Source organism: Rhinopithecus roxellana, chromosome 15 (assembly GCF_007565055.1).
Source record: "Rhinopithecus roxellana isolate Shanxi Qingling chromosome 15, ASM756505v1, whole genome shotgun sequence".
Lineage (NCBI taxonomy): Eukaryota > Metazoa > Chordata > Mammalia > Primates > Cercopithecidae > Rhinopithecus > Rhinopithecus roxellana.
In genome coordinates, this window is record NC_044563.1 from 13626199 (window position 1) to 13643669 (window position 17471).

At 54.1% G+C, this 17471-nt stretch overlaps 1 protein-coding gene across 3 annotated transcripts; it reads right to left on the bottom strand.

Moving 5' to 3' along the window:
- Positions 1–4279: 4279 nt before the first annotated feature.
- On the bottom strand, positions 4280–13461 carry SLC29A2 (solute carrier family 29 member 2). Of its 3 annotated transcripts, none has more exons than XM_030918094.1 (12): positions 13086–13461; positions 12756–12837; positions 11192–11355; positions 10899–11038; positions 10382–10516; positions 9630–9727; positions 9322–9406; positions 8272–8405; positions 7965–8070; positions 7775–7860; positions 6019–6214; positions 4280–5342 (listed from the first exon to the last, which is right to left on the bottom strand). In XM_030918094.1, exons 1-12 carry the CDS (start codon positions 13112–13114, stop codon positions 5299–5301), a joined length of 1299 nt encoding a protein of 432 aa, XP_030773954.1. In that variant the 5' UTR covers positions 13115–13461; the 3' UTR covers positions 4280–5298. The 3 variants fall into 3 exon arrangements, with proteins under 3 accessions (XP_030773954.1, XP_010364721.1, XP_030773955.1); XM_010366419.2 differs by having other exon boundaries at positions 6019–6218; XM_030918095.1 differs by lacking the exons at positions 4280–5342; positions 8272–8405 and having other exon boundaries at positions 6058–6218.
- Positions 13462–17471: the final 4010 nt, after the last annotated feature.

The following is a 17471-nucleotide window of genomic DNA, read 5'->3' on the forward strand; positions in this document are numbered from 1 at the left end:
ATGTTGCCCAGGCTGGTCTTGAACTCCTGGCCTCAAGGGATCCTCCTGCCTTGGCCTCCCAAAGTGCTGGGATTACAGGTGTGAGCCACCACGCCTGGACTTCTTGAGTCTTTTCTGAGCATGCACCTTGCCCTGCATGTATATGGCTTTCTAAATTCCCTGATATTTGAGGGAGCTTTTCAGTTCCCTAAAGAATCTCTCCCCAGCTTTTCCTTACAGCCTTTCAGGTTGTCTGTTGTTCATGTAAACTGTAATCTTTGCTCTGGACAGCAGGGGTTTGTTAATTCGCCTTTCAGTGTTTTGGAGAACTGTCCGCTAAGTAGAAGCTTTTCCATCCTGAGAGATTTCTGAGTTAGGCAAAACAAAAGCGAATGTCTGGCATCAGACATCAGACATGCCTAAAGAACTCGCATCAGGGCCGGGCGCGGTGGCTCACGCCTGTAATCCCAGCTCTCAGGGAGGCAGAGGTGGGAGGATAGCTTGAGCCCAGGAGTTTGAGACCTGCCTGGGTAATACAGCGAGACCCCGTTCTCCACAAAAAGGAAAAAAAAAAAAAAAGACAAAAAAGAAAGAACTGGCATCAGTTCTTTAGGTAGTCCCCAGACAGGTCGGAACTTATAGATACAATCCTTTGAGAACAAAGTCTGCTTTGCTCCCTTGAGGACCAGAGGCTAGGGTCCCACATTGGGAATGCCGTCTTCACACCACCACTAACCCAGAAGGGAAATGGAGCAAGGGCAGGTAAAACACTGCAAAACTCTCATTATTTTTAAGTTGCCACTTTCTTGATTCAGCACTTGCTTGGGGTTGTTGTAAATCTTTGATTATTTTCCAGAGTTCCAACAAAGGTGGTTCCAACAGTCGCTCATTTTTTCAGTTTGTTTGTTTGTTTTTCAAAGGCACAGGCCTTGGAGCTGTCTGTTTTACTACTTTTGCTTACATTCTATTAATATTGAGCTCCATGGAACCTCAGTTTATTCATCTGTAAAATAGGGTAGTGCCCAGGGCTTCTGCTTCACAAACTCTGGGGCTGCAATGGAAAGTGAGTCCAGGCCAGGTGCAGTGGCTCACGCCTGTAATTCCAACACTTTGGGGGGCCAAAACGGGCAGATCACTTGAGGTCAGGAGTTCAAGACCAGCCTGACCAACATGGTGAAACCCCATCTGTACTAAAAGTACAATAAAATTAGCTAGGCATCATGGCACGTATCTGTAATCCCAGTTACTCAGGAGGCTGAGACAGGAGAATAACTTGAACCCAGGAGGCAGAGGTGGCAGTGAGCCGAGATTGTGCCTCTGCGCTCAAGCCTGGGTGACGGAGCAAGACTCTATCTCAAAAAAAAAAAAAAAAAGGCGGGGGGAGCATCTAGCCAGGTGACCTCAGTCAACAGTAGTTTGTTCAAGGTACCTTGAGAAGAAAGAAAGAACAAGAAGAACAAGGATGTTACTGGCTCCATCTCGGATATCATGATGACTCCAGTGCCCACAAAGCAATGCCCCATTCTATTATGTTGATGACCCTGCCTGTGACCTTGACCCTGCCTATGACGTATTCCTTCTAATGTGCCAGTAACCTCGAGACAACCCCCACTCATATTGTGGCTTCATTCTCCCAAGAGAGATGATCTGACTGGTTCCTCTCTTCAGGGAACCTGGACCAGGCCACCTCATAGGCTGCTGGCCAGTCAGTAGGTGGCTGCCATGGCTCAGACCCCGGCCCTGGTCCAGTCAGCCCTGGCCAGAGATGTCATTCCCATACAAAGCAGGGTGTGAGGGTTAGGCAGGGAGGCCTCTGGGGCCACTCAAAAGGGGCCAAACTCTGACAACATGTGGCATGTTGAGGCAGGTGGAAAAGCAGATCACAAATGTCAAATGCTTTTCATGTAGTAGAATTATTTTTATTTTTTATTTTTGAGATGGTCTTGCTCTGTCACCCAGGCTGGAGTGCAGTGGCACAATCCCGGCTGACTGCAGCCTCCGCCTCCTAGGTTCCAGTGATTCTCCTGTCTCAGCCTCCCGGGTAGCTGGGATTACAGGTGCCCACCACCACTCCTGGCTAATTTTTGTGTTTTTTTAATATAGACCAGGTTTCACCATGTTGGCCAGGCTGGTCTCAAACTCCTGACCTCAAGTGATCCGCCCGCCTTGGCCTCTCAAGGTGCTGGGATTACAGGCGTGAGCCACCATGCCTGGCCTCACGTAGTAGAATTCCAACTACCAGTCTCCTCTTCCATAAAAGGGTCAGTAACTTGAGGGTAAAGATGTCTCTCCACTGAGCCCAGCTTAGTGCCCTGTGCAGTGCAAGTGTTTGCTGATGGAAAATGACTGCATCTGCGGGAATCCAGGCCTGTCGGCAGAGCTGTGACAGGGTGGGGAGGCAGCAGTAGCTGGGGACTAGGCGTCGGGTGAGGGGCAGGCAGGTGTAGCCAACCAGTCCAAGAATGTTTCCAACATCAAAGCCCCTGCATCCTGAGCTGATAAACTTGTGCTGGGTCTACTGGGAAGGAGGATGGGAAGACGGAATCCCAGGTTGTGACATCATAAGGACACCTGAGGGGTAAGTGTCCTCTTTTTGGGCCCCACCCTCCACTGGGCTTGCTCTGGGTGATGGGTGGCCCCAGTGGGTTTCCTGGGACTGTCTGGCCTGTGAGGGGGGGCAGGTGGGTGTCTGCCTTCTTGGTCCCAGGTGGATCTGGCAGGTCTGGGGAGCTTTTGTTTTGTTTTGAGGTGGAGTTTCACTCCTATTGCCCAGGCTGGAGCACAATGGCGCGATCTCGGCTCACTGCAACCTCTGCCTCCTGGGTTTAAGTGATTCTCCTGCCTCAGTCTCCCAAGTACTGGGATTACAGGCATGTGCCACCACACCTGGCTAATTTTGTGTTTTTAGTAGAGATGGGGTTTCTCCATGTTGGTCAGGCTAGTCTCGAACTCTGGACCTCAGGTGATCTGCCCGCCTCGGCCTCCCAAAGTGTTGGGATTACATGAGCCACTGCGCCCGGCTTCTAGGGAGCTTTTAGGTACAATGGACAACAGTTGTCCTCTCCTCTGAAGGTAGAGAAGAAGGGAACCCAGCAAGTGTTGGGGTCCTGCCTCCAACAGTCCCAGTCAAACAGCACAGCTAGGCCTAGTGGTCTTGCAAGAAGCTCCTAGGACTCCAACAACCGTTTCCCTAATATCATCAGAGGTGGTACTCTAGCTCCAACCTCACTCCAGGACTCCAGCTCAGGCAGCTCATAAAGGGCCTGGATTTGAACCCAGGACCCTGGGTCAGCATGCATGCACTTGTCCACGAGGTTAGCTGGCCTCCATAGAGGCAGCCTCCCGCATCTCCTGTATCAGTCCTCCTCTCTAAGCCACTGTCTAGGCCCCATCACCTCCCCACTGGACTGCAGGGATCAACTCCTCTGTGGCTTCTCTGCTTCTGCCCTTCCTCTACCTCAGACTAGCAAACTCATATTCATCCCTCAGGGCCCAGTTGGGGAAATACCTCCTCCAGAATGACTGCCCTCACTTCTCAGGTGGAATCAGTGGCTCCCTCGACATGCTTCTGCAGGGCCCTCACAAGACGTATCACAAGTTACATTTGGCTTCCCGTGGCCTTGGGAGTGAGGACTGTCTCCTTTGTTTCAGAGTCTCCAGGCTAGGCAGGGCCTGGCCGGGGCAGCTGCCTGTGAACAGTGCTCGAAGGAATGAATCCTTACTTGGGGTCTACCCTGTGGCTTATTTCAGCAACCAAGGTCATATCTTGCCCATCTTCCTCTTTGATGCCAAAAGAGCCCCTGGCTTCTGAGCAGGTACCCTGTGCTGGCTGAGCATCTGATATCTAATAGGTGCTCAGTGAATGTTCTCAAAGGCAGGTGGGCAGAAAACCCCTGCTTTTCTCTGGGATGGGCAGGGTAGTACAGGTGTGTGGTGAAGCAGACTTTCCTTCGTCCTCTAGAGAACTGTTGGGGTCGCCAAAGCCCTGCCCACACTGACTACCTCTCTAAGGCCAGATTTCTGAGGAGAAGCGACCCTGGGGAGGCAGAGGATGCCAGTGAGAGCCCAGGGACTCATGAAGGGGGAGAGCAATAGTTGTCCATCGAACCAGATGCTCTGCCCAGGAGCTCAGGGTTCCTTGCAGGTCAGTACCCCCCAGCTATCATGTGGTCCAGAGGACCCAGCACAGAGATGACCACCAATCCCTACCCCTCTCGGGGCCTCAGTCATCCCACCTGTCAATGGGGTACAATCCTTCCGACCCCACCCAGTTCACTGAGGCCAATAGAGCCAACAGCACTTCGGAAATAAACACTTGGTGAACGCATCATATAAATAAATGGGGTTGTTATTAGACCCAAGAGCAGGGTCCAAAGGAGAAACAGCAAAAAGGGGGAGTAAGTGCCCAGGGCTCCTGCCCCAAACCCCTTGAGGAAAAGAGAAACAGGTGCTGGGCAGGAAGAACAGCACCTACAGGGAGGAGGGAGATGGGGTTGGGTTCCGGCTCTACCACGGACCAGTCACTTTCCCCAGGACTCAGTTTCCTCACCTGTATAATGGGGGAAGCACAATCCTTGCCCAGCTCCTTTCAAGGGCCTCAATTAGGCTTCGGTGAGAGAGTGGGTATGGAAGAGTTTTGCAAACTGTAAAGTGCAGTGCACACATGCAGGCTAGCTGTGGCTCTGGGGCCCAGGCCCAGCTGGGCTCTGTGGAGTGGGAACAGTAACAGTGTTGGCAATGAAAACACTGCTTGAGGCTGAGCCTGGCCCTTTGAACACTCTCAGGTCCTCAACACCTGTTTCTTCTTCCAGGTCCCCGCAACTTCCCTGGCACCTTTTACCCTGGGTCGCTGAAGCCTGGGAGGATGAGGAGCTCCTGCCCTGGGCTGGCCCCACCTCCCACTCTGAACCCTCTGGTTGCCTCTGCTTCTGGTGATGATGAACAAATGCAGACCTGGTAGTGGGGACCGGCCATGCCCTGCACCCTCTCTTCTCTAGACATCACCCTTTCCATGAGGTCTTGTGCAAGTCACCCTCATTCCTGGGTGAGGGTTAGAATGACCGGTGGTGAATTCTTCCCCACAGCACTCCAAGTGGATGAAGAGCAGCTCCTGCCCCCTGCTGGTAGCCCCAGGCCCAGAGGCCTCCACCCAGCAGAGGCCTGAGCCAAGCTCGCCATTCGCCCTGGGCTGGATCTCAGCTTCAGAAGGAGATGTCGAGAAGAGGCTGCCAAAGAGCCTGGAGGGGCCACTTCAGAGAAGCGCCTTGAAGAGGAAGGAGAGGGAGGCTCCACAGGAAAGTCCCAGGGCCAGGAAGAAGGTCATGAGGGCGCCGGCCACCTCCCTCTCGTGTGGCAGCACCTGCCTAGAACACCCGGGAACAGGAGCTTTTAGAAAACGCTGGGTCCAAACCTAGACTCCACTGCCCTCTGCCCATCCAGTCTGGGCTCTGACCCAACCCCTCTGTCACCAAAACTGGCCCCGTCTTTCTGGGCCTCAGTTTCCTGGTCTGTAAATGAGGCTGCTGGATAAGGACGTCTCTCAGGGCCTCTGGGTCCAACATGATGGGATTCCAGATTCCACAGCCTCCCCTTTCCACCGTGCTCCCAACCTGTCTGCCCTGCCACCTTCATTTTCTCTGGATTCTCCACTCCGTTGCCCCTTGAGGAAATAGCCCATGAACCTTGTTTTTGGTCAAAACCTTAGCTCTCCTTCACCTGAGAATTTTACAGCTACATGGGCCCTGAGGGATGCCAGTTCAACCCATTTTTTTTTTACAGATGGGGAAACTGAGGCCCATTGAGGAGGCCCCAGAACCAGTGCTTGGGCTACTTTGCTGGGCAGGTACCTCACTAGCCCAGTTCTCTCCTCCCCTGCAGTTAAGGGCTGGCCAGGCAGGGGGTGCTAGCAAGGCCTGCAGACAGCTAAGGTTGGCTGGCCAGAAGCAGGATGGGCCGTCCCTCCCTCAAAGGCGGTCCCTTCCCAAAGACTGAACCCACCTCCCCACTTCCAGTCCCCCACCCCACCCCATTCCCCCGGACCTGGGTGCCAAGCACATGGTGAGGGACACCAGGTAGCCATTAGAAATGGCAAAGAGCAGCATGAAGGTGATGAAGTAGGCATCCTGTGGGAAGAGGGTGGGCAGCCGGGACCTCTGGGGCACGTGGCACAGCATGAAGAGGGGCACGAACAGGAACCGCAGGCAGACCAGCAGGGGCAGCAGCCGGCTGTCCTCGTCTGGCTGTGGCAGAGGCTGGGGTCAGTGTGGTCCCTGGACCCAGGTCTCTGCTCCAGGGCATCTCAGGACCCCCATAGACCACTTTTTTTTTTTTCTTTCTTTTTTTAGATGGAGTCTCACTCTGTTGCCCAGGCTGGAGTGCAGTGGCCCTGATCTCAGCTCACTGCAACCTCCACCTCCTGGGTTCAAGAAATCCTCCTGCCTCAGCCTCCTGAGTAGCTGGGACTATAGGCACCCACTGCCACCATGCCCAGATAATTTTTGTATTTTTAGTAGAGACGGGGGTTTCATCATGTTGGCCAGACGGGTCTCGAACTTCTGACCTCAAGTGATCCACCCGCCTCGGCCTCCCAAAGTGCTGGGATTACAGGCGTGAGCCACCACACCCGGCCTTTTTTTTCATTAAAAATTTGTGTGTGTGTGTGTGTGTGTGTGTGTGTGTGTACAGACAAGGTCTCACTGTGTTGCCCAGGCTGGTTTTGAACTCCTGAGCTTCAGCTCAAGCCATCCTCTTGCCTTGGCCTCCGAAGGTGCTCGGATTATAGGTTTTCGTTTTTTTTTTTTTTTTTTTTTTTTTTTGAGACACAGTCTCAGTCTGTCTCCCAGACTGGAGAGCAGTGGTGCGATCTCGGCTCACTGCAGCTTCTGCCTCCCTGGGATTACAGGCATGTACCACCATGCCTAGTTAATTGTTATCCTTTTAGTAGATACGGGGTTTCACCATGTTGGCCAGGCTGGCCTCGAACTCCTGACCTCGTGATCCACCCACCTCAGCCTCCCAAAGTGCTGGGATTACAGGCGTGAGCCACCGCGTCTGGCCCCAAAGTGCTAGGATTATAGGCATGAGCCACCACACCTGGCCCACCCATAGGATAGACCCATCTGTCACCCCGTGACCTCCTCTGACCTGACCTACCCTGTGAGCCAGTGAGGGAGGACCCAGCGTTGGGGCCTGGGCCAAGGCCACCCAGCAATCAGGGACCGGCCTGGGGCTCACCTCTGCCTCTCCTAGGCTCCAGCTTGTGCTCTCCACAGCATGTAAAGTCCTAGGAGTTTACATACTCCATTCCTCAGAGCATCCCCTGGTGGTTCCCGGAACCCCCTGGGGGCAGATGGGGTTTCTGAGTGGGATCAGAAGCTGTAGATCAGCTCCTGTCCTGACTTGGATGAGACCAGCTCCTCTTTCACCTGCTTTATGTATTGTCTGTTTGGAAGATTTCATTTAAAAACACAGCACCATGGCTAAAACCAACCCCGAAACTAAGACTCTTGCTCAGTCCCTCACCTGGTGCAGGAACCTCCATGTAGCCTTCTCTGAGCAGCGAAGGCTGCATGCTGGGGACACAGAGGTCAGCTGGACGTGACTTTTGCTTTCAAGGAGCTCACAGTGCAAGCCCTGGCCTGCACGCCTCCAGGGCCCAGGTACTCCCTGCCGCTTGGCCAGTGGTTCCACTGCCAGGCCACTTGGACTACCGGAAAATCACCTCCATGCTCTTTCAAGACCTCGGATCCCAAACTGCTTCCTAAAACATTGGATCACCCAGCCCTGGTGTGCTTACCCACAGGAAGTAAGAGGTCAGGCTCCGTCCCAGCCAGTCCATGATGTTGAAGAGGAGGAAGCAGCAGATGGGGTTGAAGAACTGACCTGGGAGGGAAAGGGCTGCAGCTCATACTGGTCCCCAATTCCCTTCTCCCGTCCTCTCCCCTTTGTACCCCCCGCCCTGCTGTCTTCTCCACTCCGACACTCACTCCACTTCCCGGGACTGGTGGAGCTGGTCACCATAGCTGTGATGGCGGGGAAGACGGACAGGGTGACTGTGAAGACCAACACAAGGCACAGCGCTGTCAGCCAGATCTGGGAGCCAGAGGCAGGGGTGTGAGCAGGCAGGGCAGTCCCAGGGCCCCACCCTCTTGCCCAAGCCCCATCTGCGAGCAGGACACTTGGGGCCTGGCCCAGCTGTGTCCCTGACCCACTATGACCCTATGACCTTGGGGGAGACCATGTGAGCCCCATTCTTCCCCAGGGATGGTGGTTGGGGCTATATCCAAGTCAAACCTTCTGGAAGACAACGAAGACTGAAGGTTTTCCTGGCTTCTGGGGCTCATCTGGCTCTGATTCCGGCACCTTCTCCAGGTCAAGATCCAGGGTCAGAGCTACCTTCTGTGGACTATTGGGAATCCCGTTCTCATCTAGGGGGAGGGGGGAGGAGGGAGGGGGGAGGGGTCATGCTTATGACCCAGGTTTCCCAACAGCCAGGCCCAATGAAGGGAGATTCCCAGCAGTTAAAACAAGTGATCCTCAGCTGGGCATGGTAGTTCACGCCAGTAATCCCCACACTTTGGGAGGCTGAGGTGGGCAGACTGCTTGAGCCCAGGAGTTCGAGACCAGCCTGGGCAACATGGTAAATCCCCATCTCCACAAAAATACAAAAATTAGCCGGGCATGGCAGCCTGCACCTATAGTCCCAGCTACTTGGGGGACTGAGGCGGATCACTTGAGCCCAGGAAGTCGAGGCTGCAGTTGAGTTGTGATTGTGCTACAGTGCAGCCCAGGTGACAGAGTGAGATGCTGCCTCAAAATAACAACAAACCGCACCCCCTTTCCCGCGCCCCCCCCCAAAAAAAACAAGTGCCCTTCCTCCAGCCCAGGCTGCAGGCGAAGCGAATTCGTGATGGAAACACGCATAGCTACCAGGAAGCGCATGCATGGGTCGGGCGATGAGCAAAGCACCTTAGATGGATTATCTCATTACCGTTGCTTTACAAATGACACATTGAGGTTCAGAGGGGTGCAGTGGCTAAGTGGTTTGTCTCAGGCCACACAGCTGAGACGTTGTGAAAGCAGTACTCAAATTCAGAGGTCTTTGGATCCAAAGTTTGCATGCATGGAAGCTCTATTGCCTCCCCATTTTACAGAGGTGGAAACTGAGGCCCAAACAACAGCAGGGATGACTTTAATCCTACCAACTTCCCTTCATGATCTTCCCGTTTGCACAAGGCTACTAGGGGTGGGCTCTGGCTGGGAACAGAGGGAACGGCTTCCCAGGGGAGGTGGCTCTAGCTTCCTCTGCATCTCCCACCTCCCCAGGAGGGTCTCAGGGCTTACCAGACTGGAGGAGCTCAGCTTTGGTCTCCAGCTCCTGAGCCTGGGCCTGGGATGGTTTATTGGCCAGGTAGTAGCGGGCAAACTTCTGCAGAAGGACAGGAAAGTGTTGGGCCTGCCTGGCTTGCCTGAGGTGTCTGGATCCCTGCCCACATCATTGGCCTGGAGGCTGGGGTCCCTCAGTGTCTTCTCTGGGGGTCAGGGCTGAGGCCAGGTCTCCTCCACCTCCCCTGGCCTCTCTCAGGGTCTCAGACTCAGGACTCTATCCAAGATGCTTTGAGGTGGGGTCTCGAGCCCAACAGCAGGCTCACCAGGTGAGGCAGGCTCAGGTAACACATGATGGACATGAGGATGCCCACACAGGGTGTGATAAAGTACCCCAGGGCGGAGGTCTGGGTGTCCACACCACCTGCGGAGAAACTTCAGCTGCAGAAGAGGCACCTGGTCCCCCCGGCTCCCACGGGGCTTCCAACTCTTGTCCCACTTCCCATTGTGCACTTCTCAGACCCATTCCCAGCCTCCCTTCACTGAAAATGGGAATCTTGTACAGGGCCCCAAAGCAGCCTGGCCCTTCTCCCACTTTCCCCTACATGTCATTTTTGTTGAGCACGTACTATGTGCCAGGAGCCTTCTCTTATTGCATGCTCATTATAATCTGAGCAGGGAGCTAGAACGATCACGTAGGTGGGGAAACTAGCACAGAGGGGTGACAAGCCTTGTCCAGTGCCCCTAGCTGGTAAGCGGTGAAGCAGATTCAAATCCAAGACTATCTGAATCCCAAACCCATCCCCTCATCCTTCAACTTCAACCTGCTGCCGCATGCCAGTACTGGCCCTAGGAATCCTGGCCCTGTCCCTGAGTTAACCCAGTCCTCGCTTGGTTATTACTCCTCACTGCAGGGCCCATGAGCCCCACTCCCTAGCCCCAGACCCAATCCCCATTTCCATATCACCCTCTTACCTCCATCTTCACCCAGAACCCAGGTGTCTTGCTCTCACATGCCCTCTCCGTTCCCCAAACCTCAGAGGCCGCCCCAGCCCTTCAGCCACCCAAGTGCACTCACTGGCCATGGACAGGAGCATGGCAAGGGCAGCAAAGATCCCAGCCAGGCCCTGGCCGCTGAGGAAGAGAGTGCTGTAGGTGGAGGGCATGGTGCCCAGCTGCCCGAAGAGGCTGCCCTGTAGGACTGCACTGAAGGCTGTGGAAGACAGGGATGGGGGCTGCTGCTCAACTAGGCACGACTCAGGGGCTCCCTGGAGGACGTGTCAGCAGGATGCACAGGGGACTCTGGTTGCACAGGTGTGAGCTTCCCTAGGGACTCTGGGCACTCTGGGGCAACACCCGCCAGTCAGTCCTTTTCTGAAGTGCCGCCATTGGTCTGTGGGGCTGTCGACCAGGAAGCCTGCTCCTAGGTCACCAGACAAGTGACTCTTCCCCTCCCTCTGGGCCTCAGTTTCTTCACCAGGGATATGAGCGACCATGATGCTGGCTTCCCTTCTCAGATATGCTGGGCCCTTTCAGTGATGAGGCCAGGCTGAAGCCCTGCATGGGCTGGCTGGGGAGGGGGTGAAGGTGCTCACAGTTGATGAAGCAGACGGAGGCCATGGTGATGGAGAAGAAGGGTCCGGGGCTCATGTCCACCTTGACCAATGCTGCCGTCAGGGCAAAGAGCAGCAGTATGGCCAGCAGGCTGCCCAGAATGCGCACCGTCTCCGGGATGCTGCTCAGAAGGGGGCAGAGTGGATCAGTGGGGCCCAGGCCAGAGGAGGCTGAGGAAGGGCTGGGCAGTAGGGCTGGGGGACGGGGGGTGCGGGGGAAGGCCTCAATGAAGCTGCGTCGGCAGGGGGCACAGGAGCCAGGGCAGGCCTCTCACCACTGGTACAGGAAGGAGTTGAGAAGGGTGAAGAGCAGCAGGGGAAGCTGGGACAGCAGCGTCACCCAATTGTTGAAGTTGAAGGCATCCTCGGGGCCTGTGTGGTTGGTGCTCAGGATCCTGGTTGTGCTGTTGCTGGCCCCGGCCAGTCGCGCCTGGAAGTACTGCCAGGTGGGGAGGTGACGGAGGGTCAGCACCTCTCAGCCTTACCCCACTGCCTTCCCCCTCACTTGTGATTGCTTTCTACTGTCTGCGGGGACTTGTCTGCCATGTCCTTGTTCTGTCCCTAGCGCCTGACACACAGTCGGAGCTCCATGAATGTGCACTGAGTTAAATGGCTGAAGTCTGAGACACAGCCCAAGCATTAAGAGCCCCCAGCACGAGCCTCGATCCAGCCTTGGACAGCCCCTTCTCTTCAGTGCCCTGGTTCCAGCCCCCATCCCCACTCGTGCAGCAGCTGCTAGATTCATTCATTCCAGGGGTATTTATTGAGCACCTACTGTCAGCCAGGCTTTGGCCTAGGTGCTGACCAACTGCATTCTCTCTAGAGCACATAGCCTGCCACTCCTCTGCTTAACCTCCTCACTCCTCAACACCCCGCTTCATGCCTACCTATTGCCTGCAGGGCAAAGCCCCAAATAGAACAGCCCTTCAGAATCAGATCCCAGTCTCCCTTTGTGCCCCATCTTCTGCTCCATCCAGCTAAGCTCCAGGCAGCCCTGGCTCTGGATCTCTCTCTAAACAGGCTGATCCTCTCTTGCCTGTTTGCCTTGGACGTGGCTGTCACCTCCGCCTGGAATGTCCTACTGACCACATCCCCCCCATATGCACTCTGCCTACCCTACTCCCAAATTACAAATCTCTTCCATGAAGCAGAAGAAACTTTCTCCCTCCCCTGGGGACCCACTGCACTCTGCTGCAAGCCTGGAATGTCGCGCATCATGTTACATTATTAATAGCTCTTTGGCCCCTCTTGCTCTCAAGACCAGGGGCTGATTCATCTCTGGGCCCAGCACAGAGCCAGTATCCAAGAGGCATTTGCAAAGTTGTTGCAGTGAATACAGATGAATAACCCGGTCCCAAAGACAACGCAAACCCCACATTTCTGCCTTCCCTGAAGACACTCCCTGCTGTTTCCTCCCGTGTCCCCAGTGCCTTCTCCACAGTAGGTGCACATTAAACGTTTGTTGAATGAATGAATGCATGAATGAGTGAAATTCATGGTATTTCAAAGAAAATCAAACGTTCGATAACCGACTTTTGGGGTGACTGACTCAGGAATAACGACACATAGAGGAGGTGGGTGGGCAGCGCCGTTGCTCATTCCAGACCCTGTGGGCTGGTGGCCTTGGCCCTCTGAGATGTGGGCATTCCTGAAGTTCTGCTTTCCTAGTCATGCGGGAAGCATTCCCCTCTCTGTGGCTCCGAGCTTCAGCCCATAAATGAGCTCAACGAGGGGTCACAGGTGCGCGGTGAGGAAGTGCCCGGTAAACCTCATCCCAAAGGGCTGGAGGGAGGGGTGCTGGCTGTGGCCACGAGGCTGCCACGCCGCCAGGAGTCTCACCGGGATGGCGGTGATGAAGAAGTTCCAGGGAAGGAGGGTGCCCAGCCCCAGGATGAAGAAGCTGATCCCGACCAGGTGGTAGCTGTGGGGATCGGTGGGAAGGTCACCCCGAGGACGCACCCGCCTCCGCGGGCCCTCCCGCCTCCCAGGCCGCCCCCTCCGGAGCGGACTACAACCCCCATCACCCCGGCTCCGGCGGCAGAGGGAGTCGGCTGATGGGAATTGTAGTTCGATCCGGTCTTCCCTGCGCCTCGGAGCGCCTCCAGGGAGCGGGTCTGCAACGCCCCGGGTCACTTGGGTCCCGGTCCGCACCCACCCGGGCCCACTCACCTGTCCCGCGGGGCGTCTTCTCTCGCCATGGCCGTTGCGGCGAATGCGCCTGGGGTGAAAGGGACAGAGAAGCCCCACCAGCACCAGCGCGGGGGCCGAGGGCCGCAGCACCGGTGGGGCAGGGGGCGGGTCTCCCCAGATCCGGGTGCGGGGCGGCGGGAGCCGCACAGGTAGCCTGGGGCGGATTTCGGCGGGTCTCGTGCTTCGCAGGCTGGACCTGGGCTCCGCCCCTGGGGCGGGGACAGAGGGTCGCGCCACCCGTCTTTCCTTCCCCCCCCGCGCCGCAGGGACTCTAGACTCCGGCTCGGGCCCCGCCCCACCTCGGAGCCTCCGGAACCCGCCCGCTCACGGCACAACCCCTCCCCGCAGCCCCCAGTCGTCTCCGCGGGCGTCGGAGGGGAAGGCGGGGGTGGGGGCGGGGGGTAACCTCACCTCCACCCCTCCCTGAGAGCTCTGTAGGGGCAACCCTGGCGCGGGGCTCTTCCCGCTTCGTCAACTCCGAGGTGATGCCAGAGCCGCTCCAGCGACCCCTAAAGCTGGAGCCCACCGGGGCGCCCCCTAACTAGGGAGCCGCTGCGGAGCCCCCACCCAGAGCGTAACCCGAGCCGGGCCCGGACCGGGGAACCGGAGCCGCCGCCGGTCGCCCGCGATCCTGGCAGGCTTCGCCGCGGTGGGTCCCCGGGAGTGCCTGGAAAAAACAGCATTACTTTCAACTCCCCACTCTTTTTATGTTTAAAAAAAAAAAAAAAAAAAACTTTTAAAAGACTGTAAATCATTAATTTGCTCCTACTCGTAATCTACGAATAGGTGTGGGTTCTCTGCAATCCCCGGGCGTATCGGGGACGCTGGAGAAGTGAGAGGTCCCGAAACACAAACTATTTTCTTTTTCTTTTTTTTTGAGACAGTGTCGCTCTGTCGCCCAGGCGGAAGTGCAGTGCCGTGGTCTTGGCTCACTGCAACCTCCCCCTCCCAGGCAGGTTCAAGCGATTCTGGTGCCTCAGCCTCCGGAGCAGCTGGGACTACAGGCGCATGCCACCACCTCCGACTAATTTTTGTATTTTTAGTAGAGACGGGCCTTCCTTCACCATCTCTACTTAAGAGGTGGCCAGTCTAGTCTCGAACTCGTCTTTTGACCAGGCTGGTCTCTGACTCGTGACCTCAGGTGATCCGCCCGCCTCGGGCCTCCCAAAGTGTTGGGATTACAGGCGTGAGCCACTACGCCCGGCCAGAAATTATTTTCTCAAGCAATGACATTTTATAGCCATTCCCGGGTTGCTTATGTTTTTCCTCCAGCCGACTGTGAGTCTGTAGGGGCATAGGCTGTGCTTGTCTGGTCCATTGGTTTACTGGCAGCATCTAGCACGTTGAGTGATAAATGGGTTGCAGTAAAATGCAGGTGATTTTAGGGAGAAAAGGGACAGCATTAAATTACACCGAAAGAGAAAGTTATTCTTTCCATTTTCTTTCAAGCCTCTGGATATGTCAAGGGTGTTAACAGGTTGCTAACACTTCTTTTTTTTTTTTTTTTTTTTGAGACGGAGTCTCGCTCTGTCGCCCAGGCTGGAGTGCAGTGGCCGGTTCTCAGCTCACTGCAAGCTCCGCCTCCCGGGTTCACGCCATTCTCCTGCCTCAGCCTCCGAGTAGCTGGGACTACAGGCGCCCGCCACCTCGCCCGGCTAGTTTTTTGTATTTTTTAGTAGAGACGGGGTTTCACCGTGTTAGCCAGGATGGTCTCGATCTCCTGACCTCGTGATCCGCCCGTCTCGGCCTCCCAAAGTGCTGGGATTACAGGCTTGAGCCACCGCGCCCGGCCCGCTAACACTTCTTAATCTGCCTCCCCATTCCTTCCCCTCAGTTAGCCTCAGAGGGTCTGCTGACAATTCTATGAAAAGTTATTAACTTGTATTTGTCTTATATTTATTTTTATAGCAACTTTATTTTCAGGGCTACTCATACTGGTTTCCTATTTATGATTATGATATCAACTCTTCTCTGAAAAATCAATTTATCGATGGAAAATGAGTTATTTAAAGAAAATCAAGCGAGGCTGCTGGTGCAGCACAGCTATGGCACAGGTTGTGAAGGAAGGACTTGACAATGGAGGCTGGGGAGCACTGAATTTGTTGAGACAGTGAAGGGAGAGGATGAGGGCATTTCAGGGAGAGAACAGCCTGTCCCAAGACAAGGGACAAGAGAGTGCTGACACATTCTGGGACATACAAATAAATCCCTTTGGCTGGCATTGGTGGGAGGAGGGGACAGAGCCTCTACAACAGCCAGGCTGGTTATGGCAAGCCTGAGGACTGATTAAGGAGTTCAGATTTCATTTCAAAGCACAGACGTTCAGCTGGGGCCGATTCCGTCATTCTTGTAATAAATATTTTGTTACTATCCTGCAGTGAAATTCATATAGAACAAACCCTACCTATACACAATAATATTTGATGTCCAGATAATATCCTGATTGTACTGCAGAGGAATCATAAAGAAAAGTGTTTGGTAATAACATGGTATGTGTGAATGTGTTACTATTCATGGTATGTGAAGCTGTCAGATGCTTGCCCTTCTTTATAAAACTGCAGTGAATCCATGGCTACAAACTCACATGGGATACCGGCATGCAGTGAAACTGGCCACTCAGAGACCACTAGTTTGCCAGGATTTTCTTTTCTTTTTTTTTTTTCTTTTTTCTTTTTCTTTTCTTTTTTTTTTTTTTTTTTTTTTTTTTTTTTGAGACAGAGTCTCTCTCTGTTGCCCAGACCGGAGTGCAGTGGTGGGATCTTGGCTCACTGCAACCTCCGCCTCCTGGGCTCACACGATTCTCCTGCCTCAGCCTCCTGAGTAGCTGGGATGACAGGTGTGTGCCACGATGCCTGGCTAATTTTCTTATTTTTAGTAGAGATGGGATTTCGCCATGTTGGCCAGGCTGGTCTTGAACTCCTGACCGCAGGTGATCTGCCCATCTCAGCCTCCTAAAGTGCTGGAATTACAGGCGTGAGCCACCGCACCCAGCCTCTTTTCTTCTTAAAAAACCTTTTTTTTTTTTGAGACAGAGTCTTCCTCTGTCGCCTGGGCTAGAGGCACTGGTGCAATCTCGGCTCACTGCAACCTCCGCCTCCCAGGTTCAAGTGATTCTCCTGCCTCAGCCTTCCCGAGTAGCTGGGATTACAGGCATGAGCCACCATGCCCAGCTAATTTTTGTATTTTTTAGTAAAGACGGGGTTTCACCATCTTGGCCAGGCTGGTCTTGAACTCTTGACCTTGTGATCCACCCACCTTAGCCTCCCAAAGTGCTGGGATTACAGGCATGAGCCATATTGCCCTGCCTAAAAACAAATTTTTTTAGTCATTTATGTTTTAAATTTTATTCGTATTTATTTATTTATGTATTTGTTTATTGAGACGTAGTTTTGCTCTTATTGCCCAGGCTAGAGTGCAGTGGCACAATCTCTGCTCACTGCAACCTCTGCCTTCCAATTTCAAGCAATTCTCCTGCCTCAGCCTCCCTAGTCGCTAGGATTACAGGCGCCCGCCACCGTGCTCAGCTAATTTTTTTGTATTTTTAGTGGAGACAGGCGCCCAGCCCTATTTATTTATTTAATTGATACATAATAGACGTACATATTTTCAGGGTGTATGTGATCATTTAATCTATTCATATAATGTGTAAAGATCAAACTAGGACAACTAAGATGTCCATCACCTTAAATATTTGTCTTTTCTTTTTTTTTTTTTTTTTTTTTTTTTTTTTGAGACGGAGTCTCGCTCTGTCGCCCAGGCTGGAGTGCAGTGGCCGGATCTCAGCTCACTGCAAGCTCCGCCTCCCGGGTTTACGCCATTCTCCTGCCTCAGCCTCCCGAGTAGCTGGGACTACAAGCGCCCGCCACCTCGCCCGGCTAGTTTTTTTTTTTATATTTTTTAGTAGAGACGGGGTTTCACCGGGTTAGCCAGGATGGTCTCGATCTCCTGACCTTGTGATCCGCCCGTCTCGGCCTCCCAAAGTGCTGGGATTACAGGCTTGAGCCACCGCGCCCGGCCAAATATTTGTCTTTTCTTTATGCTAGGATGTGATTTTCTGAAATGTGACCAAGTCCTGATCAAGTTCCAAAGAAGTCCAAGTGCAGCTCTTCGTCAACACAGACAGTAGCTGTGTTACTGAAGAATGCTGTGTATATTCAAGCCTTGCAAATAATACATTTTGTCTAAATGTAAGAGGATTTAAAGTCTAGGCTCAGAAAAATTATCAACATGGTTTTTTGTTTTTTTTTTTTTTTGAGACGGAATCTTGCTCTGTCCCCCTGGCTGGTGTGCAGTGGCGCAATCTTGGCTCACTGCAAGCTCTGCCTCCCGGGTTCACGCCATTCTCCTGCCTCAGCCTCCGGAGCA